Source organism: Bos taurus, chromosome X, assembly GCF_002263795.3.
Source record: "Bos taurus isolate L1 Dominette 01449 registration number 42190680 breed Hereford chromosome X, ARS-UCD2.0, whole genome shotgun sequence".
Taxonomy (NCBI): Eukaryota; Metazoa; Chordata; class Mammalia; order Artiodactyla; family Bovidae; genus Bos; species Bos taurus.
This window is the reverse complement of record NC_037357.1, coordinates 124818382-124841066: the sequence shown is the minus strand read 5'-3', so window position 1 is coordinate 124841066 and position 22685 is coordinate 124818382. Positions and strand designations below refer to the sequence as shown.

General features: G+C 40.0%; 1 protein-coding gene across 3 annotated transcripts in view; it reads left to right on the top strand.

The window, feature by feature from the left end:
• The window catches only part of CDKL5 (cyclin dependent kinase like 5), a 178646-nt gene extending 160010 nt beyond the window's left edge, over positions 1-18636 (top strand). For 2 of the 3 annotated variants that reach the window (XM_059883891.1, XM_059883892.1), the window contains 7 exons: positions 227-328; positions 600-705; positions 3377-3500; positions 10421-10520; positions 14749-14871; positions 16046-16165; positions 18231-18636. In XM_059883891.1, the coding sequence (XP_059739874.1) occupies positions 227-328; positions 600-705; positions 3377-3500; positions 10421-10520; positions 14749-14871; positions 16046-16165; positions 18231-18617 (1062 nt within the window). In that variant the 3' untranslated portion in view covers positions 18618-18636. The remainder of the gene's footprint in view (positions 1-226; positions 329-599; positions 706-3376; positions 3501-10420; positions 10521-14748; positions 14872-16045; positions 16166-18230) is intronic. The other variant, XM_024988495.1, reaches the window with a different exon arrangement.
• The last annotated feature ends 4049 nt before the right edge of the window (positions 18637-22685 follow it).

The window sequence follows — 22685 nt, the reverse complement described above, 5'->3', positions numbered from 1 at the left end:
TTTAATGAGAATTTCACTTTCCATCTGAGTGACATTTGTTTGACATATTTTACATTCATCAGATGATTCACTCTTTTATGGGACAATTTGTGTTTTAGCCAACTCACATTTTTTATTTTAGCCAGTTAAGGTACTGGTTATACCAAATAAAACCCATGGAAATGTAGGTGATTTTCATCCCTAGGAACAAGACAGTCTCAAAAATCCTTTTAACTTTGACTTTCAGCCCGGAGAGCAACTCCCTCCAGAGATGACTGTGGCACGATCTTCTGTTAAGGAGTCCTCCAGAGAAGGCACCTCTTCATTCCATGTGCGGCAGAAGTCTGAGGTATGAATTTTCTAGAGTGGCTACCATTCCTGATAGAATGTGTCTATAAAGATTGGTCATTCAGGATCATTACAGTCTGTCTTATAAGATTTATCCATACGTAGTCTCCCACAAATAATTTGAACTGGCTTACAAAGTAAGCAGTTTTCCTCATGCCATAATTCTGAGTTTTGTCTTAAATAGATCCCAGAGTAAATTATAGACCAGTTAGGTACTGCTCTGAGTGCACAGGCCACATCATCATCACTCTGCTGTTTACCTTTTGTCTCAGGGTGGAGCGTATCATGACCCCCACTCTGATGATGGCGCCGCCCCCAAGGAAAATAGACACCTGTATAATGATCCTGTTCCGAGAAGAGTTGGCAGCTTCTACCGAGGTAAACCCAGCTCCTAGCACCCATCCGGGTCCTCTCTTCTCTCCCCTTCACTACATCTCCAGCCCACACACTCCCCTATATTCCACTGCCCTGACTTCAGGTCAGTGGCATTCTTACCTGCACTGCTGCCTTCCACCACATCTTCCTGCCTTGGGTCCCACTGTCTTAGTTCAGACCCTTGTGGCTTCTGACTTGATTTCTTTGAATAGCCTCCCAGCAGCTCTCCCTATCTCTAAAGTCACCATCAAAAGGGTCCCTGGAATGATCCTTATGAAGCTGTGTTCTAACCACAGCACTCATTCGATTAAGTCATAAAATATTTATCGATGTCACTTGTGTGCCTGAGACTTCTAATTTAGAACATCAGTGAGCAATACAGCCAAAGGTCTCCACCCTCACAGAGCTCACATTCTAATGAGGAGAGAATAATACTAAATGTAATAATTACATAGAGCAGTAAAAGATAGTAAATGCTACAGGGAAAAAAAATACAACAGGGCAGTCCATCGCCCCCAGCCCCAGTCCTCTCTCTCATCTGCTAAGAATCTTCTGGTGGCTTCCCATTGGCAACAGAACAAACTGTTAGTTCCCTCAGATGGCATTTTAGACTTTCTGTGCCTGGCCCTTGCTATTCTCTCCAGATCTTCCCCCACCACTCACACAGGTTATGCCCTCCTCTGACCTGAATGCATTACTCTAAATGCTCAGACAGCTTGTTTCTGTCCCTTTTGAGAGTCGGCTTTGATGTCCTCTGCAGTGTGATGGCTTCCCTGTCCACCTAGACAAAGTGAAGTGTTTCCTTCTTTGTTCTGCTCATGGTCCTTTGTCTCTAACATAACACACACCACGTGGTATGGCTTCTTTGCATTTCTCTCTCACAAGGTTACAAGGCCCTTTACCTTTTCCTCTTTTACCCTCATTGACTAGGACACTGCCTGGCAGTTTCAGAAATATTTGTCGAATGAATGACAGAAAATCTTCAAGTGTACTTACATGACCTTAAAATTGTGTTTTGATGTTTAACAGACAATTGTAACAAATGTTTCAGGGGCTGAATGGATTTAGGAGGGATTGACAGAGAAAGACATCCCCTTTAAGGAGCTATGTAGTAATACAGTGGGGGCCCCCAGGCAGCCCCAGCCCCTAGTGGGGAGACAGACAACAAGCCCACCAGGGCACAGGTGAAGTCCTGTGTCCGCGAGGCCTAACTTCTCATAATTCTGTTGATTTGGGAGGATAGCTGGAAAGGGCAGAAATTGGTGGGGAACATGGACAATGGCTCAGTCATTTTAACTAGGAATCTGAGCTAAATAAATGCATACAAGTCTTATTCAGGACCTAAATATATATTGACTGATGAGGCTACTCTGTTCCCTCCTAGCCCCACGCTGGAGAAGAACATAAGACATTCTATATACCTTTTGATGCAATTAATTATTTTTCTGATGTCACGGTTACTTTAGAATCTTATGGGACTAAAATTTTAATTCAGATTAAAGGTAATTAAAACAAAAGTATTATAGTATACATATAAACAAAAGTCTTTTCTTCTCTCACTGGAAGTTTTACTTCCAAAATGGATCACACACATGTTAATTCTATAGATGTCTAGAGAGTATATGTTAATATTAAGATGTTAACTAAGTTTTTAATTAGTCCTTGACCTCAAGGAACACAGTTTTATTTTGATTGCCAGTTGATTACTATCAGTAAAGCCCCTTATAATTGACTTCAGAGTTTGGCAGGTAGAACATTTTTATTTTAGAAAGTCCAGAAATAGAAATGAAAGATTTAACTAGGTGAAACATTTGGAGACATCTCTCATTTCAGTGATACTACTAAATCTAACTGGATGATAATTTAGTGGTATCATTGAAATGACAGATGTTTTTAGAATATTTCCCATTTTCATTCCTGTTGGCCAAGAGTCAAGTGAAATGGTGTCATTTGTCTTTACATACAGCCTGTGTATTCCTTCTGTGATGAAATTTGTAATATATTTTGATTTATGACTAAGCTTAGAAATTGACAGAAAAAGATGATTACACCCCCCAAAGAAAAACAGAAAAGTATCTACTCACAAACATCATGGTTTGTCTTTTTGTTTATTCCTGGATTGAATATTTAGAGAAAAATAGTGTTTAGTGCAAATAACCACATTTCTTTGGAATTGAGTTTAAAAAATATATAAAATTGATATGTCACCTCCCAAGTGGCAAGTCTTAAACTGTAGTTGGTGTATTCTGGCACATATATTGTTAAGAATCACTTCAGACTAAGAATAGATTCTACATAGTTGGGTCTATGATGTAAGAAAGCCTCAACTTAAGTGAATGTCAAAATGGGAAGGTGGGGATCATATTCATACTTTGAAATCTCCTATGATGTTTTCCAGTTTATCAGCTGTTACATTAATTTATGTCTTGAATATATTGCCTGAGTTAACTGACCCTTGCAAGTTACTGTCATAAGCAATTGGGGGAGGGGGGAGGGAGAGAATGTTCTCTGGAATGCCTCCATCCTCAGAAAACACAAAAGTTTTATGAAGGGCAAATGAGGATATTGACTTACCTTTTTGTTATTTTGTTTGTGTGAGAGAAATGCAATAGAACAATATGAGAAGTGCTTTGATCAAAAGAGTACATCAGCGGCTTACCTTTTCTTTATTCAGTGCCATCTCCACGTCCAGACAATTCTTTCCATGAAAATAATGTGTCAACCAGAGTTTCTTCCCTACCATCAGAAAGCAGTTCTGGAACTAACCACTCAAAAAGACAGCCAGCATTCGATCCATGGTGGGTATTTTAGCTTGTTTTTACTCTTTTTTCTAACTGTGGATTTGAGATTTCACAGCAATTCTGGGTAAACAGTTTAGCATTCTTTCTCCTACTAGGCCTTTCTTTCTCGAGAGAGATTGTTTCATAAGCGAAATGTGATTCGTCATTATTTGTAATGGTTTCTTTCAAAATGTGCAGCATTTATGTTAAGAATCATGTAAAAGAAAGAAAATACCCTGGGTCAGTACATACCTCATAAGTCTTCCATCGTCTTCTTCTGACATGATTGACATGCTTTGCCGTCTTCTCTGCTCGTTCCTGTTGAATCATGTAGGAGACAATTTGCTTAGCACTTGGTGTGCAGTGTCTCACTCAGTTCTCACAATCAGCCTTTGAAGTGGGGTAGCCTTTCCTCTCCAGATGAGAAAACCGCAGCTTAGAAAAGGTAAGGAGCCTGCCTGGTGCTGGACAGCAAGTACCAGGGAGGAGGGAGCCAGGATCTAGACCCAGATGGGTTCTCACTCTAAAGCTCGTGTCTTTTACTTCTATGCTACCTGACTTTCATTCAGGGTAAAAAGAGAAATAACGGAACAACCATTTGTGGTACCACAAAAATGTACTGGTTGTCAGAGGACAAAATGATGTGCCAATTTTGCTTATCCTTTAATCTTTGTGTCATGTGTAATAAAAATTTAAGGAGAAAATTATAACACACATCAAGTCTCATTAGCAGATTTTGTGTTGGGGGTAAGGACTGTATTTTTAATAATGTAGACTTTATAGTCTCAGCTGCCCAGAAAGACTTCCCAGAATCTAGATGTAAGGGGTATTTATATATTTTTCATAGGGCTATTAAGTTCTCTACCAAGAGAATAAAATGGTGCCTCACTGTAATGCACTGAATTGAGAATGAGACCAATCTGTCAGATTCTGTCTCTGCTGTTTACTGCCAGAATTCATACAGTTTGGACCCTGTTAGCAGGGTAATATCAAGGTTTCAGTGTTACCATGCCCTATAGGGAAAATAACTTATTTTTACAATAATAAAAATGGTTTTCTTAAAGCTATAAATACTTTTTCTTTTATAAGCACATTTTATATTTATCGCCTTATTTATTAAATGAGAGTTTTAACATTAGTGACTCAGAGGTTAGACTCTGGAAATGAGATATCTTGACTAGTGTCACCTGTTGGCCATGTGAGCTTAAGCTCTCTGTCCCTCAGTTTCCTTGTCTATAAAATAGGCTAAGAATAGCACTTCCCTCATACAGTATATATGATCATTAAATGAAGTAAAACATCAAAAGCATCTAGAGCGGTGCCTGGCACCATTGTGACTTGTTAACGTTAACAGCAGCAGTTTTTACCATTAATGTTCTCTAACTTCAGTATGACTTACCAGGTGTCTCATCTCCACTTACTTTACTGAGGAACTTCTGTGAGTTCTTTCTCCATAACTTAGATAAGATCTACACATTAACTGGAGAGCACAGGTACAACTCCAGTTACCGACGTTGACAGTTTTCAAGTGGTTTTGACAAGCTGTGAGAGTAGTGTCTAAGTTGTGAGAATACAGAAGTACAGATGGAGTTGTGTTTCATCTTGTTCATTGCATGATGAAATGGTGATGGTTTAAAAGAGCGTTGATTACAGATTAGCATGAATGAAAATATAGATAGGTCAGATCAAAACTACATCTAAATGTGGGATTCACAGTCTTAACAGAATATTATTTCTGACTTTTTGATAATCAGTTTAAGTAGACCTGGATATGTGTAGAAACCTAAAAACAATTGTTTTGAAAAGAATTAGAGGCACAGTTGGGATGCTGAACTTTAGACAGGTCTTCATCAAGTCATCTGATATTGCTATTATGAGGTTTGAGAGAATCCCAGAATTTCCAGGGAGGAATTGGATATATTCTTTTGTTCTAACTGCCCCTCAGAATAGCATTGCTATGATACTTCTCCCCCATGCATTGCATCCAACTTAGTCTAAGTCTTCCATTAAGCTCGACTTGTCTTGGATTTTTTTCTTGAACAAGATCTCTCATTGGTTCACCATATTTATATTTGAGAGAATGCCATTTGATAACTTTTACAAAAACATGAATGAGCCTTGCCATGGTGACATAGTGAATTGCTGTTCCTAAATTATCACTGTCCTAAGGGCAGTCTGTTTCTCCTTGTTAGTAGTACTTTACGTTTCTTTAGAGAAGAGGATATTTGTACAGGGCACACATTTCTTGCAATGGAAAAGTCAAGCTACTGTATCATACTTTAAAATAATAGTGTAGTATAATATGCAGAGCTGTTATTCTGGCCATCTCAACTGTCCAGAATCCAGTTAAGAACTGGGAGATAAGCCAAAACATTTCAGAACAACAAAAATAGGGTTAATACAGTCAATTGATCATCTTTAGTAATGGGAAAACACCTCCACCCTCCCTGTGAGCCTGCTTATTCTTCTTCTATGTTGAGTTCTCTCATTTGGCACTGAGGTTGTCAGGCAAGAAATAATCCCAGGTAACAAGACGGTGTGCAGAGAGAGGAGGATCCTGAACAGTAACTATAGAGAGAAGAGAGGTAGTTTGACGTTTCTAATGCTCTAAAGGGAAAGTCATTTCTGGTCGTTATGGTTTCATACATAGAGTAGATATCCAGGTAGAGGATATATCTTTAAAATAGGCTGCTCTTACTTTCCATGAAAAGACAAAGTGTTTAGAAAGACTGCTGTCAAAATTGGGTTAAAAATTGACACTTAAACAATAAACCAAATTAATTAGAAATCCCAGTAGTTAGGATAAGTGAAGAATTGCTGTCACTCACTTGCACAATCCCAGGCTTTCTCTTCTTGCAACATTATGAATACATTGATATCCTTTATTGTCATTCTGTAGAATTAGTCCCTGACTTTCTACCCTCAGACATTAGCCAACTGACCCTAGTCACACTGGCAGGGGAAGGGAGGTGACAGGGAAAGTGTCACAGTCAGCTTCTCTTTGATGCACCTTCTCACTGCTGCTCTTGAGGGGATTATAATGGAGCTCCCTGGCCCTCTGTCTAACTGGTGGGTCGCTTGCCTTGAGTCTGTGAGCAGCTTGAGGTCACACCCCTTGTTTTAGTTTTTCTCTGTATCTCCAACACCTAACACTGATCCTGGCACATACAGAGTACTCTATAAATGTTGATTGGGTTTGATTTAGTTGGTTTTCATTCCTTCCTTTTTTTAGGTGTTTCTTTTGAATTCTCTTTCTTTTTAACCCCTTATGGAAATAGTAGCTGTTCTGTTAGATAATGTTTGAGTGCCATGACTATTCAGGAAGGAGACTGTTATTGTTACCCACCCCTCTCCCCCCGCCCCACACACATATACATATATTCTTCCCCACATCATGCTTGCTGCACCCCCCACCCCTCCCCACCCCCATTGTGTTTTCAGCCCTGGGTAACGTGCCAAGTGACAGCTGAGTGGTCCTTCTCAGAGCTCCTGTCCCTGAGACTTAGGTGATCACCATTTGCCCTTCTCTTGTGTTGCTCCTCTGTTGCCTGTATAATTCGTTTGCTCAGCTCAGCACACAACTGTTGACCGAACGAGGTAGAATCAATAACAGGGTCCAGAATTCACGAGTGAGATTAAGTCACAGGGCTCACTCTTACCCATTGGGTGCAGTACTGGTTATAAATGTTCAAGTCCTTTTTTTCATTCATTTGTACAGCACACAGCTTTATAGGTGCCTGAGTTCCTGGCAGCTTCTCTCAATCCCTGAGTCTTTCTTGCAGGTTTTTCTCCCTTCGATTTCTCTGTTAATTCTCTGTATGTGTATGTTTCAGTGTAGCTTCTCCCTCTCTCTGTCTTTTCTCTCTCTGTCTCCCTCCCTCCCCCACTGGCACTCTTTCTTTCTCTCTGACTTCCTTTTGTGTCTTTCTTTTTGTGATGCATGCACACTTACATTTTACTCCTAGATTTCATCCTCTAATTCAAGGGTAATTTCTTTTTCTTTTTTGTTTTGGTCCCTGGAATCTTTTTGCACCTGGATCTTGACTCCACTGCCTCTCCATGGTTCCAGTTTGAGGATACTTTCCTCATTATTCCCCTTTCCCCGGACTCTAGTTTATCCAATGCCTCTGAAGAGACCCTGCGGAGAGTCTTTGATTCATTATCTGTGATTTGGGGACACAAGGAATTGCAAACACTGAGCTTTTTGTCCTGCTCCTCCTTCTCTTTCAGTACTGTCACCCCCATACTCTCACTTTCATTTTATTGGACAGTCTTCTTCCTCCTAGAGCTGGTATCTCAAGCCTTCACTTCCTCTCATGCCAATATTAACATTCTTGTAGTAACACCTGTTCCCATCCTGAGGATGTGGTCATGATGAATGTGGCCCCCTTAAAGATTTCCTCAGTTGGCAGAAAGCACTTTAACTACTGACCCTCAGCAGACCTTTGAGATTTTGTTATACTTTAATTCTGATTAGTAAAAACTTCTTCCCGTTAACCTAAATACTCTGCTGTGCTTCTAGGTTATGTGCAGACCCCAGTATGGAAGGACATGAGCTGTATCATAAGCATATAATGCTTTAACTTCTGGAAGTTACAAATCGTTAAAAATAGTATTACTGGTTAGATTAGATGCTTTCTGAGGTTTCTTTGAGGCTTCCCTGATAGCTCAGTTTGGTAAAGAATCCGCCTGCAGTGCAGGAGACCTCAGTTCGATTCCTGGGTTGGGAAGATCTGCTGGAGAAGGGATGGGCTACCCACTCCAGTGTACTTGGGCTTCCCTGGTGGCTCAGCTGGTAAAGAATCTGCCTGCAATGCAGGAGACCTGGGTTCAATCCCTGGGTTGGGAAGATCCCCTGGAGAAGGGAAAGACTACCCTCTTTCACTTCTAAGAGTGGTGCTTTTGTGTTTCCAGCAACTACTTACACTGTTCTGCTATGTTTCCTAGAACCCTCACATAACTGAATACTGTGGCCTGGAACTTAGTTAAGGGTAGTCTGTCTTTAGACCCCATCCAAGGGTTTCATCTCCTTAATCTCAAAAGTACTTGTCGTAAGAAACTTTGATCAAACAGTCTGTCATTAGGATGAGAGTGTCTTTCCCAGCACTACATTATTGAGTTTAGGGAATCTTTAACATTTCACTATTTCATTCTCACTCATTCCATTATGTCTGAAGTTTTCTCACTTTCAAAATTGTTAACGCATCATTCTGAGTCCCAATACTAATTATTTTATTGGATGTGTTGTATTATGAAACTTTAACTTCAGAGCTTGAAACTCTCAGTGAGGTTTAAAATTGTAGTTCCTAATGAGTTTCAGAAACACTTGAGCCTACAGTACATGTTTTTACTTCCTTGGTATTCCCATTAACTTTTAGGCTAAACACTTAAGAATGAATGACCCTTGCTCCTTCAAACAGTCATGGTTTTTACTTCTTATTTTTTGTCTGTTTGTCTCTGTCTCTAAATTGTTTCCTTTGTGGTCTTTGATCTTGAGTTCTTGGCTTTTCAAATGAATTTTCTGTTCTGTAAACCTTTTTGTTATATTTTTAGTCCATGTTTGTTGTTGAAATTAAAAAGAAGTAACAACAAATCACCAATAATCCTACTACCCAGAAATAACTACTAAGATTTTTTTTTAATTTCTCTCTGCTTTATAAAATTTGTGTATATATATACACATATATGACTTAAAAAAATATATAGTTGGGCTCATGTAGAAAGTTTTGAATCAATCCTGATGTTTTCACTTAGTATTATAGTTGAAATATTGCTTCATATTAGTGAAAATTCTGTGAGTGTTATTTTAAAAATAGCTTCATGGTGTTTTTTATCATGTGGATCTGTAATAGATTATATAAATGTTTTCTGCCTTCACATAGATTTAATCAAGTAAAGGATGCTGGTTTGCTCATATTTTTTAGATGTTCTAGTAACTTCACTGTTCAGTACTCTAAAACCATAAATATGAATGAATTCTGTCACCTTTAAAGTTTTTACTCTTGATTTTAGGGAATAGCTAATAGAAGGAATTCAGTCATTTGAGAACATGGTTTTCCACAGGCATCTAGATGTTCAGATTCAAAATAGGGCCCATGGAATGTGCCTTTTTCAAGAATGACACCATTCCAGTTGTTTTTAAGACAATAAATTAAATTAAGTAACATAGGGCCTCGGTTAACATATAAGTAGTCAACTTCTTGGGGCCAGTGGCTTGTTTGCTCTCTTTTAATACCTCCTATTTGTATTAAAATACCTGGTGGTGTCAGTGATACAAAGCTTAAAGTCGTTACTTTAAGTCAGAAGCTTTTTTCCCAAAAGAGTGCTTTGTATTAATGCATTATCCTGTCTCTATTTTTTCTTACCTTATCTACTTTTTATTTAGTTTTAATACATAGATATAAAATTTTCATAAAGGAATTTTCCAGTTTCAGGCAATTTTTACTTTTATTTGTAAGGTTTCTGTAGCAGCATTGATTTTTTTTTTTTTTTTTTTAATGTTCAGTACCCTGGTAAGCCACTGATAATGAACTTGTTAAGCTGGTTTTTAAAAGGTAAATGGAAAAATGAAGATACTGAAAATGTTTTTGTTTCCCTTGGAGGGATACAGAAAAGGCATCCTTCAAACGTGTGCTTTTCAGGCTCTCTAATCCTGAGGTTTTCAACAGCATGAAAATGGTCCTGTAGCATAGTTACAGATCATTTGTAATAATGTTCAAATTGCTAGTTCAAGTGAGCCTTTGCCAAAGGCTAATCATTAACCATGCTTCATGATATTCAGTTCCTTCTGTGCTTTTTAGAGGTTCTTTACCTATGTGCTTGATTCTTCATGGCTATTTGAACCTGGTGTCATGCATTTTTAGTCTTCATTATATTTGTCATATAATGGTAGGGGAATGATTGAAAGATCAATATGATAAAAATGTCTTCCCATTTAGGAAAAGTCCTGAAAACATTAGTCATTCTGAACAACTCAAGGAAAAGGAAAAACAAGGTTTTTTCAGGTCAATGAAAAAGAAAAAGAAGAAATCTCAAACAGTAAGTAAATGGCCAATTTCTATTTACAATGGCATATGAGTCTACATTAGTCTGTGGGATCTTTACACTTTGTACATGGCAATCAAAGTGAATTATTTTCTTACTGATATTTGATATGCATAGACTTTAAATGTTTCTTTCTCAAATTCTATACAACTTCCTCCTCCCACAGTGCCTTTTCTAGATTCAACAGAACCTCTAGGAATAGGAGAAATTTAATCTGGATGAAAGAGAATGCTTTAACCCTCTTTCGGTAAACACCTTATGGATTTATATTCATGTAAAAGTTATGAACCTTCAGGATTTATTTCTCTCTGAGGGTTAAAGATATATGAAAATTTAGGAAACGGTTTTGGTTTGTGTTTAAATCTTAGACATCATTCATCATTCTCCCCTGGCTGGTTATCTGATTCCCATGTTGCATTTCTGGGCTGCCTAGTCACAGACAGGAGCTAGCATTTGACATATCAGGGCTTGCTTTAGTAGGAGGGCATGTTTATCTTGTGATTGAACTGGGGAATGGAATGAGTCTCATCTCCTGAGAGCCCTCCACCTGAACCAAGGGCTGGCTGCATGAAAGCATTCATGTCATTTCACTGAACCAGGCATGGATTCTGCTGGTTAGTGACTTGAGAACACATGGAGAAGCCAGGCCTCCAGGCCGGTGAGAACATCTTCACCACACGAGGTGTGCTTTGCTTTATGATACCTTTGGGACTAGACAGGGTTGAGTCGGCTATTTTTAATTATTTTGTTTCTAGTTTTACTTCATACATGATTGACTCTCACTTACTTAAAAAGGAAAAAGTCATAATCAAAATGACCTACTCAGATGGACTTCATTGATTTCATCTCTTAAGATGAATAGATTAGACTCAGTTTTTGTGAGGTCTGTTCCATTTTGAAAAGTCTAAGATTATGACTCAATGGTAAGTAATGGTGAGATGATAGTAGCAAAGAATATATTTGAAGTAAGGATTTAATAAAGGGCTTTCTAGATGACTGGGCTTCCCTGGTAGCTCAGATGGTAAACCGTCTGCCTGCAATGAGGGAGACCCGGGTTCAATCCCTGGGTCTGGAAGATACCCTGGAGAAGGAAATGGCAACCCACTCCAGTACTCTTGCCTGGAAAATGCCATGGATGGAGGAGCCTGGTAGGCTACAGTCCATGGGCTGTAAAATTTGTTAAATTTATGATGCCATTATAATATAAATATGAGCTCATTAGAAAAAAAGGTCAGAAAATTGAGAAAAAAATGATAATTTCCGATCTTACCACCCTATCTCAACTAGTATTAGGATATTGGCGTATTTCCTCCTAGCTTTTTAGCTGGTGCATATGTTTATGGAAAGAAGGTGGTTTTTTAGTTTGCTTTAAATAATAGTAATCATTCTAGTACAATTTTGTATTCTGGCTTTCTAATAGTGTTGCTATCACACATACACACAGTATGTATGTTACTACACAGATTTTATTATCTTCATTTTAATGGCTTATAATATTTCTAAAATGTTCATTTAAAAAAAAAAGCTGGCTACATTTCTAACTGAAACTCAATTAAAGTAGAAGGTCCAATCAAGATGTCGCTTAGTTACATATTAACTACACATGTTGTTTAAACCAGATGCACAAAATAGACCTGATTTGAAGTAGTGAGGCTTAAAATATGTACAGTGCTAATAAAACTTTTATTATCTGTGGAACATATTTATGCATCATGAATATTAAATTTAGATTACCTCCTCCTAGCCACTGTTATTATTTAGAGATTGTTTTGGTTCTTAACCTCAGGCCCATAGCCATTGTGGGGTTGATTAAATGGAAGTAGCAAGACACAGGAATTGAAGGTGTTTTTGTGTACAGATTTAGCTTTTGATGTCTGCCTTAGACCAGCATTAAACCTGTGGCTCACTATGGCATGAGTCAGGTGTGTACATGTCAACTGTTACTCAGGATCTGGTTCGAATTTTAGATGTATAAATAGTGTAGGTTAGGGTAAATAGGATATTTACTATTCTCTAACATACTCTTCACTTGAACTTACTTGTTTCAGGGTTTCATACTTTTCATTTTTGATATGTAAAGTAACTGCAAATTATCTCTGCACAGGTCACAATGACTTAAGCCTTCCAAACCAAAAGTTGTTTATACCTCTGCATTTTTTTAATTAAAATAGGAAAGAAAATGTTTAAAGGACTTTGATATCTAAAGTAAGATTTCCAAAGAGCACTCAGTGTAGTATTTCCTGGCAGACCACAGGCTCCCAAGCTTGATATTGTGGTAACTGCCTCCTTCAAATGAGCATTGGAACAGAATTAAATTCAACTTTTCTTCGCTCACTAGAACTCAGCAAAAGGAAACCTAGGTAAATGAACTTTGAAGGACTTAAAGCATTGTGGCCTTTGCGCAAGATTGAACAAAATGGAAACCTGGTACCCAGTGCACAGAGAGAAGTCTCTGGATCTTAAATCTAGTTTAACCCCCTTATTTTGCTGACATAGGAACTGCCCAGGCAAGTTGTGACCTGCCTGAAGTTGCACAGTCAGTTTGGAGAGCTGGAGGTGGGTTCTCCTGGATAGCAGGCCCAGCTCAATCCCTGCCAGGGTCCCACCAGGAGGTGTGGAGCGCCTCCTGCTGCTTGTTCTTGAGAATGCTCTCTTTTTTTAATTGAAATATAATTGACTTACAATATTATATTAGTTTCAGGTGTATAGCATAGCGATTCAGTATTTTTTCAGTTTATGGCAATGGCAACCCACTCCAGTACTCTTGCCTGGAGAATCCCATGGACGGAGGAGCCTGGTAGGCTACAGTCCATGGGGTCGCTAAGAGTCGGACACAACTGAGGGACTTCACTTTCACTTTTCACTTTCATGCATTGGAGAAGGAAATGGCAACCCACTCCAGTACTCTTGCCTGGAGAATCCCGTGGACAGAGGAGCCTGTTGGGCTGCCGTCTCTGGGGTCACACAGAGTCGGACACGACTGGCGTGACTTAGCAGCAGCAAGCAGCATACTGAATTAAAAGTTATTACAAGATAATGGCTAGAACTTTCTGTGCTATACAATATCCTTGTTGCTTCTCTATTTTATTATTTTTTTCTAATTGGAGTATAGTTCATTGACAGTGCTGTGTTACTTTCTGCTGTAATAGCAAAGTGAATCAGTCATACATACACATATCTGAGGGCTCTCCTGTGGCCTCCTTAGCCACACAAGTTAAACTCTTCACGGATCCCTATCTTGGGAACAGGAAAACCTTATGGGCTGTTTTTCTTGAATGTTTTCAGACACACCAGTAAAAGATGATCTGAACCTTCACAGACATTCTGGTGCTCTGACAATTGAAATATCCAAAACAGGGTAAAGTCATGCCAAAAAATCATTCACTATTGTAAAGGTGCCTGCTTTGACTCAAGCAAATCTGGAAGCCGCCTGGGGAAATCCGGCTTCAGTTCCACATTCAGACAGTTACATAAGCCCTCAGAGCATATGGTGACTTTGCCAACTTGGTAATTGTACCCTAGTTAGTTAGTATCTCAACTGGTAATCATGCTTCAGTTTGAAGATTGAACTTTCTTTTTCTTTACTTTTGTGGCATATTCTGCATTGTGCCAGCTATTTTCCATGGCGTGAATACTTCTCACAGTGTAGAGCCAGGCTTCTTCCTCAACAGTAGAATCCTACAATATTGATACATTCCCCTTCCAAGTGATGTTTTCTGGTTTAAGAGTTGACCGCGTTCAAAAAGGTTTGCAGTATCTTTTTCTTTTTCCTAAATAGGCTTGTGGATTACATGAGATTATTTAGTTGCTTAAGTCCCTTCTGGCGATTGGGAAAAGATTGAAGTTCATCGATAGCCCTTTAAACATAATTCTTTATAACAGTCATATTTCTGATAGTAAATATATCCTTAAATGTTTTATAAGCTGAATGTGGATATATGTGTGTAAGTCTCTAGAGACGTTCCTGCTGTAGGTATTGATCCTGTCCAAAGGTTCTTTATATACATAGAAGTTTCTGCATGTCTTGAATTTACATTATTGGCATCTTCATGTCCAGGTGTGAAATGACACAAAGCCTCTCTACATGTACACACAGCACAGAGATTCTTTCAGTGACTGTTAATACTTAACAATTTGAGGGCATCCAAGGGCTAGGATTTTCGATAAGAACACCTTTTTTTTTTTTTCTTGGCAATTAGTTTATTTGTATCTTATATTGCAGACAGATTCCACCAACGGGGAGAATCCAAGCATCAAGAAATCCCTCTTTCCTCTTTTTAATTCAAAGAATCATTTAAAGCATAGTTCTTCTTTGAAAAAGCTTCCTGTAGTCACTCCACCCATGGTACCCATTTTTACGTATGGTAGCCCTGAAAACTGCTCCAGTAAACTTGTTTTACTGATGACAACAGCATGTCTTTTATTTTCATGGGGTCATATTCTCTTTGTGCTAGTTAAGTACCTGAGCCAGTTCCATAAATTCATTGAGATATAAATTCTTTGACATTCTGGAATTTCTGGATCCGTTAAGGAGTTTGAAGCATAAAGGGCTATTAAACAAACCAACTAGTGAAAGGCTAGTTTGGGTTGTCTAATTAGCCAGTTGTTGGCAGACAGTATTCATGAAATCCCTTATTTCCCGTAAAGAATTCGATTAACATTTACAATTAACAAATGTCTTTTCGTTTGGCTCACAAAGTTTGTTAACACTTGGTTGGCAGTTTGTTTCTTTGAAACCAAGTAAAATTGACCAAATTGAGTGAGCTTGCAGGCTCCATGAAAAAACAGCTTCTGTTAGTTGGTGATTTGCTCTTTCCTTGCCTGGCTCTAGCTTTTGCTGGTCACTTAGTTGAAGGCCAGGGCTTTTGCTTGACATTTGGCGTTACTCTCCTGTGTTCACCAAAGTCGGTGAGTGGACCAATTGCATTTATCTGGAATTTGTGGCACAAATCCAGCATTTTCATAGTGCATAATGCTAGACCCAGGTTTCCTGGGCAGTGTCTAGGGAATATGATTCAAACCATACTTTCTCACTTTGCTATCCTTGAAAGCCTGCTAGACTTCTTTAGCACCACCAAACACAGTGTTTGGATCATTTTCCCAGCAGAAACACATTTTTGTTTTATTGAACTGGTTCATAACCTAACTGCAATATGGAATGAGGATACGACAGCAATTCCTGGTACAGCCCAATTTAACTGCTCTCTCTTACAGCGTCTAAAACTAACAGCATGGGAATGCTTGAAGGGTTGAGGTTTAACAAAGCTGCATGACATCTGCCAATTTTTCCTACCGCAGGGAAAATTATTAAGAGGGCAGCAGACTTTAACTAGCATCACTTGCATTGTGAACATTGGGAAAGTTTTGATTTCTTTTTTTATCAAGTCTTTTCTTTGGAGGGGAGGGGATTGAGTTTTGGTTTGGTCGGATTTGCTTTCGTTCTCTTCTGGGGTGTGGCTGCATATCCTAATGAGGCTTACCCGTGTGCTTATTGAATCCTTGTCCGTATTCTGTTCTAGGTGCCCAATTCTGATGGCCCTGATCTTCTGACATTACAGAAAGCCATTCACTCTGCTAGCACCCCGAGCAGCAGACCCAAGGAGTGGCGTCCTGAGAAGATCTCTGATCTACAGACCCAAGTGAGTGGTGCCTGCATCACTCTTAGACTCTCAGACTCTGCAGTGACTGGTCTGTCCTGAAGAGAGGGCAGGGTTGAGAAATTTAGCCTTTCAGTGTTACAGCAAGGCTGAGAGTCTCCCCAGAACATACCCTCAGTGATAGCCAGATGCATCTTAGGAGTCCAGATGAATCTTGCTTCAGTGTCCTAATGGGGGAAAAAGGGGAGCTTCCATTAGTTTTCACCTGAGGGGAGGGGAGAACTGAATAAGATACATCTCCAGCCCAGAAACACTCTGCAGCCTAGGAGAGAGAGAGAAAATCCACAGATAAAAATAATTCATGATAACAGTGAAGCGTGCCATAAAATGTGAGGGAGGGTAAGAGGATGTAGTGCAAGCACCTTGAAAGACAGATATAATACACTTTCTTGGAAGACTATTTAAGCTTCTGAAATCTGTACTAGTTTTGATAGAAAACTGGCAAATGTTCACATTAGGAACCACATATTAGACAGTATGTGTAGTCACATTTCCCTGCATATGGTTTGTATGCCATAATTTCCCTGCCATACAAGCCAGATACTGAATCCATAAATTTTTCCTGTAACTGAGGTCTTATCTCCTTGAAGCAAACTATTTTGATTGGAAATTTTAAAATATTGTATATCTTTGGTATTGCATAATAACATAATCTAACTTGTTTTTGATTGTATTCAATATTTTCTAAATCTCTTATTCCTCTGAACTGTGAGCTTTAGAGGCCATAAGGTTACGTGTGTCTATAAATGACTATGGATGTCTGTAATTTGGAGGAAGAGGTTCTGTTTTTATAAGTTTGTTGTTTACTTTCTCTAACTATAAGCTGTTACTTAGAGCTGCTGACAAGAGATCCCTAAGTTTCAATCATATTTGCCCAACCATTCATATTTTCTGCTTATAATGTGTATAGGCTGGGGCGGGGGGGTGGGTGCCACCTACCATGGGCACCACAGAACATTTCTAGACAGACTCCGGAATGGCCATGGGGAGGACACTTCCCCAAGAGTGACTTCTCCTTGAGTCAGTGTTCAGGCAGTAGCCCGTGGATTTCAGTGCCATCTTCCCTCGAATCTTTAGTGTGTTTTGAGATTATCAACCTTCTGCTTGGCTTAAGGCCTTTGAGGAGTGACAGCCAGAGATGCTTGTGGCCCGTTTGTCAGGTTCTGCGGTGAGGGCCATGAATGTCAGGGTGCTTTCCCATGCCTTTTCTGGTGGTGACCTTGTCAAGTCTAACAAAAAGGAGAGGAGGACCCTTCCTCCTGCCTTGAAGTCCCCCTCCCAGTGCAGCAGCCCCTGGGGCCTCAGCCCCAAGCACACAACAGACAGGCTGTTAGGAATCAAAACCCTCCTATGAGTGAACTGTGTTTTAGAGTCTACAGGGCTTGTGCTCGTTTCTCTGTGCTTGGCATTTTTAGTGCCCATACCTTACCTCCCCCTCAAAACATAATGAAAACCAAAAAAAGTTAGAGTGCAGAAAGGGACCATTGGGATTTTGCAATGCCAAGGGAAAGGGAAAATCGAGGAGATAAGAAGAAAAGGGGATACACAATTTTTAGCAGAGTATGTTGCTGCCTATTGAAACATTACATTTTTTCAGTGACTCTTGCAGCTAGATATGGTCAAATGGCTGACTTTTTGCAGGTGAAACCTAAGCAGCAGCTTTCTGTGGAGCTGTTGGGAAGGAAGTCTTCTGCAAAGGGAGAGGCACATCCCTTCTTTCCCTTCTTCTTGCTGGTTGGTGCAGGAGATTCCCCCCTTCCTCCCATAAAGATGGGGTGCAGCCAGATACAAGGTGCCTAAGCCTTGGATCACTCACCACACCAGCTCTAGATTTCTTCTACATTTCTAAGCTTTTTTGTTAAAGAAAAATAACTTCCATCTTTTCTGAAGAAGAACAAAAGCACAGATAAGTCTGGACTGGCCCCTCTTCCCCCACACGCACCCTCCCTAACTCCACACAGTCGTCTCAGATCTGCACTCCATTTCCTCCCACCTTTCAGGTCTACTCTAACTTAAACCCTACATGCACCCTCATCTTTTCTTTCAGAGCCAGCCATTAAAATCACTGCGCAAGCTGTTACATCTCTCTTCAGCCTCAAATCACCCGGCTTCCTCAGACCCCCGCTTCCAGCCCTTAACAACTCAACAAGCCAAAAATTCCTTCTCAGAAATTCGGATTCACCCTCTGAGCCAGGCCTCTGGCGGGAGCAGTAACATCCGGCAGGAGCCAACACCAAAGGGCAGGCCGGCCCTCCAGCTGCCAGGTCAGATGGACCCTGGTTGGCACGTGTCCTCTGTGACCCGGAGTGCCACAGAGGGGCCTTCCTACTCTGAACAGCTGGGTGCCAAGAGTGGGCCAAATGGGCACCCTTATAACAGAACAAATCGGTCCAGAATGCCAAATCTGAATGATTTAAAAGAGACAGCCTTGTAATGTGTGCTGGAGAAGTGGGGCGGGGGTGGGAGGGGACAGGGACAATCCAGTTAGAAGGGGAGGGGTGGGTGGGGTGGGTGGGGGAATGGGCGGGGCCAGAGTGGTAAGCCAGTATTTTCAGCTTTATGAAGGTGTGTGCAATATTGTATGTGTGGGGCCAGCTGGCTCCCCACGGCCACAAATGCTAGTCAGGGATCTTAGAGCCACAGGAGTTCCTTAGGGATCACCAGTCCCCACGAGTCTTGTGTGAGAATGCATAGCGTGCCATTGAGGAAGAAGACATTCTTGCCAGGTTCTCCCCCTTACGTTCCAGCTTTAGTGCAATCGCCGTTGAACTTGGGAAAGCCAGGGTGTGTTCTGGCACTGTAAGTGATAGAAAAATAGGTGTTGACTGATATCCTTACCACAGATTTGTTTCCACCTAGACTAAATGTGGGGTTTGTTGTAATCCAAGAGTATCCCTTTGAAGGGTTAGCGGATGACCTAACTGTATGTCTTAAATTGTTTTCTAAACTTCCATATTTGATAGGGTTTGTAACATTTATTTATAATTAATTAATATTGTACTGTTATAATCATTCCTTTTCTGTTAAATGTAAAGTTACTTTGAGCTGTTTGGAACATTGTGAAGCAGTGGGACAGCTACAGTAGTTTCTATAAAAACTAAACAGTAACATTTATATATTGCATCAGGAGTATTTTATTCTATATATAAATATATATATGATAAATATCTGTCTGTTTTATAAATATAATCATTTAAGGAAGTATCGTTATGACACTATCTGCCATATTTTTATACATTTGTGATATGAAGTGAGTATTATACTTCTAATCAAGGGAGTTGAAATTGTGGCTGCACGGGAGTGTAATGGTAGGAAGCTTGCTCAACTTTGAGACCCCAGCAGCAGCTTTTAGACACGATCCTTGGTAGCAGACAAGATGCAGCAGCTCCTCCCAAACCTGCAGGGGAAGAAAGTTGGCTAGGCCAGTAAGAACTCTAGCAGGCCTATCTCCGTCCTCACACACTTGGCTCCTGTTCATGTCCAGGGACGTTCCTTGCACCTGAGGGGAGAATAGATCCAGGGTTACTCATGGGACTTGGTAGAGAAAATGTACTCTTCTACTTCCATTAGTGTAGAGCGTAGACCAAAGATTTGCCAGTGAACATTCCTAGTTGTGAGGTTGTTAGAGGTATCAATCTGCAGATCTTGCATACCAGCTCTATGCTCCTGAATCCCGCGTGCTGTACTGGAGACTTGCAGCTGGTAGGATGGGAGATACCTGTGTGGCACTTCGGTTTCTAAATGGTTTTTTTTTGTTGTTGTTATTGCTCTTTCCAATATATTTAGAAGGCTCCTGAAGCAATTCCAGATGTAGAGAAAATGGCTGTACTCATCTTCCTGGGATGGTCCATTTATAACAAGGTTATCATGTACATGAGTAGACACATGCACACATGTGGCCAGAACAGGACTTATCTTTCCCTCCTTTGATCGCCTTCAACTCCCATGTTATTTCCAAGTATCATCAAGGCCTTTGGCCAAAAGGGGCATAGCCCCATGTCCCTGGGCCATCCTTGACAGAAATCCCCTCAACACTGTCATTCATCAAATGTATTAGATTTTCGGAAGTAGTCTCTTAGCAATAATATTTTTAAAGATCCCCTCCCACCCCTCAAAGAGATATTCTCAGTATTTATTACTTGGCCCAGGATTGTGAGAGTATCAGCCCCTGAATCAAGTCAGCTATAATCTAAATGTGCTGAGTTACTGTTCCCCCTCCCCTAAGATGTTAAGAATCATAGCTTTGATGATTATGAAGATTATAAAGAAAAAGGTCTTAGTTACTTTGAAGCTTAAACTGTGTGCATATTGCATTTTTATATAACTACTATAATGATGTGTATTGATTATATATAGAGGTCATTTTAAGGTGCTTTTAATTTAATTTTAATAAGTGTAATAGGCACTAAAATGAAACTCAACTGGGTACTATCATTGAAACAGTTTGATTCTAACCAATAGTTTGCATGCTCTTCAATTCTTTTTATATCTGACTGCTTTCACCAGTTCAGTGCTGTCTGAGTAGCTCTGAATTCTGGCTTTTTCCAGGCAGCTGCTCAGTTATATAGTGACGTGGACCCTTAGCAGTTTTTGCCTGGATACTAATGACTAAAAGGGTGTGTAACTCTTCTTTTTTAAACTCAATCTGTACCTTATATTCCCCCTTGCAAACCAGAAACTCCATTTTTTCCTCTGGAAAGACTTCTCACTGTGCTGTGCGCTTAGAAACTGCGCAGTCACATTGCCATGCTGTGGCATTTGAGGTTCGTTGTCACCTAGGGGCTGGTTTCCCATGTTTTCATCCTTGCTAACACTGGGATCTCAGATGTTTGCAGAACATTTATATTCTGATGGTTCTTCAAAGAAGGGCTAGAATAATTGCCTTCTACCTAGAGTAAAGTAAACCTAACTGATGAAGAGTCAATACATACTTTTCGTACATTCCCAGATTTGAGCCAGAAAATATCTACAATGTTTTCAACTAGTGTTTTTGAGGTAGCTCTTTTATCCTCTTCTCAGCTTTTGTCCATTCTGACTTTCATTGACCTTAGTAAGCTGTAAGTGAACTCCAATCCACATTTCTAGCATGCATGATTCTCTTCCTGCTTGCAGAGGGGAATTATAAAGCTTTCTCTCAAATCTAATGGGCCCTCTCTTAGCTTTTAACTCATTTTCCTCCTGTTGATGAATTATTGGCCTCACAAAGATTGCTATCTGTGATGAGATTAAGGACTTAAAAGTCTCAAAAGTCTGCATTTTCTTTAGGAAGGGAGGTTTATGGCATCCATGTTCTATTATCTGCCCTAACTTCCTAAAGGATTAAAAGGTCAAATGAAGGCTTATGAATTGCTTTATTTTATGAAAGTGTCACTAATCTTTTGCAAAGAAACTGCTTCGCTGTTTTTCTACCTTTGCTTTACTGCCATCCTCGTTATTCTTCTCAGAAGTTCTGAATGAACTTTTACTGAACCTTTTTTGGTCTCAGTCAGAGGTTTAGCCTCTCCAGAGCCCAAGACAACAAGTGCTGCATCCTGAGGAGCTCAAGTGAGTTGTCTCTACAGCAGCAGTTCTCAACCAGGGCCAGTTTTGCCTCCTGGGGACATTTGGCAATGGCCAGAGACATATTTGCTTGTCACAACTGGGGTGGTGGTATGCTACTGGAACCCAGTAGGTAGAAGCCAGGGATGCTGTAAACATCTTGTGTGCACAGGAACACCTCCCCCCTCCCACAAAGACAGAGAATGATTCAACCCCAAATGTCAGTAGTGCTGAGGTTGAGAAACCCTGCTCTCCTGAATTCCAAGCCCACCCGCCCGCAGAACTTGGCTCAGCCCTGGTTCTCTGCAGGCTACAAGACTACAGGTATGAATTCTTCAGCGTCGCATTCTCTTAAAGAGTCTTCTACCACCATTCTCGAATCCCTGGAATCCTATTGTTCGTTTCCATTATCTTGGGCCTGCTAAAAGGTGCATCTTTTGGGAAGAGATCAGAGTCACTTCATAGGTGTTTGAGAACTTAAATTCTAGGTCAGCATCCTTAGAAACTCTTTCATAGAGCCATGAAGCTTATATTTAAGAAGCAAGCAGCAGCCTGGCAGATTGGCATGATTTTTACCAACTGCTCAAAGGCATACGTGGCTTTAGCTGTGTCTCCCACAAGAAAATGTCTTTGTTTTCTATTCAAGTCATCTAATAACTCTTTACAAACATTGGCGTATGACAGACCAATTAGAAGCAAAAAACTCTTAGTTGGTGGTCATGATGTGGCTGTAATAGGAGTATTTGTGCCGTATGCTTTGGTTAAATCTGTTTTAAAACATACTTTAAGATTCACCATATGCAGTTGTACTTTAATTCTAAGCTCAGATTTATGCTGGTTAGTTTCTAGTCACGTCATGTATTATAAAGTACCTTGTGGTGTAAAGTTAGCCAGTTTAGCATGTTCCTATCCTGAAAATTAGTGGGCTTTGCTACGAAATGCTATCCCATTTTCCCCTCCCTGC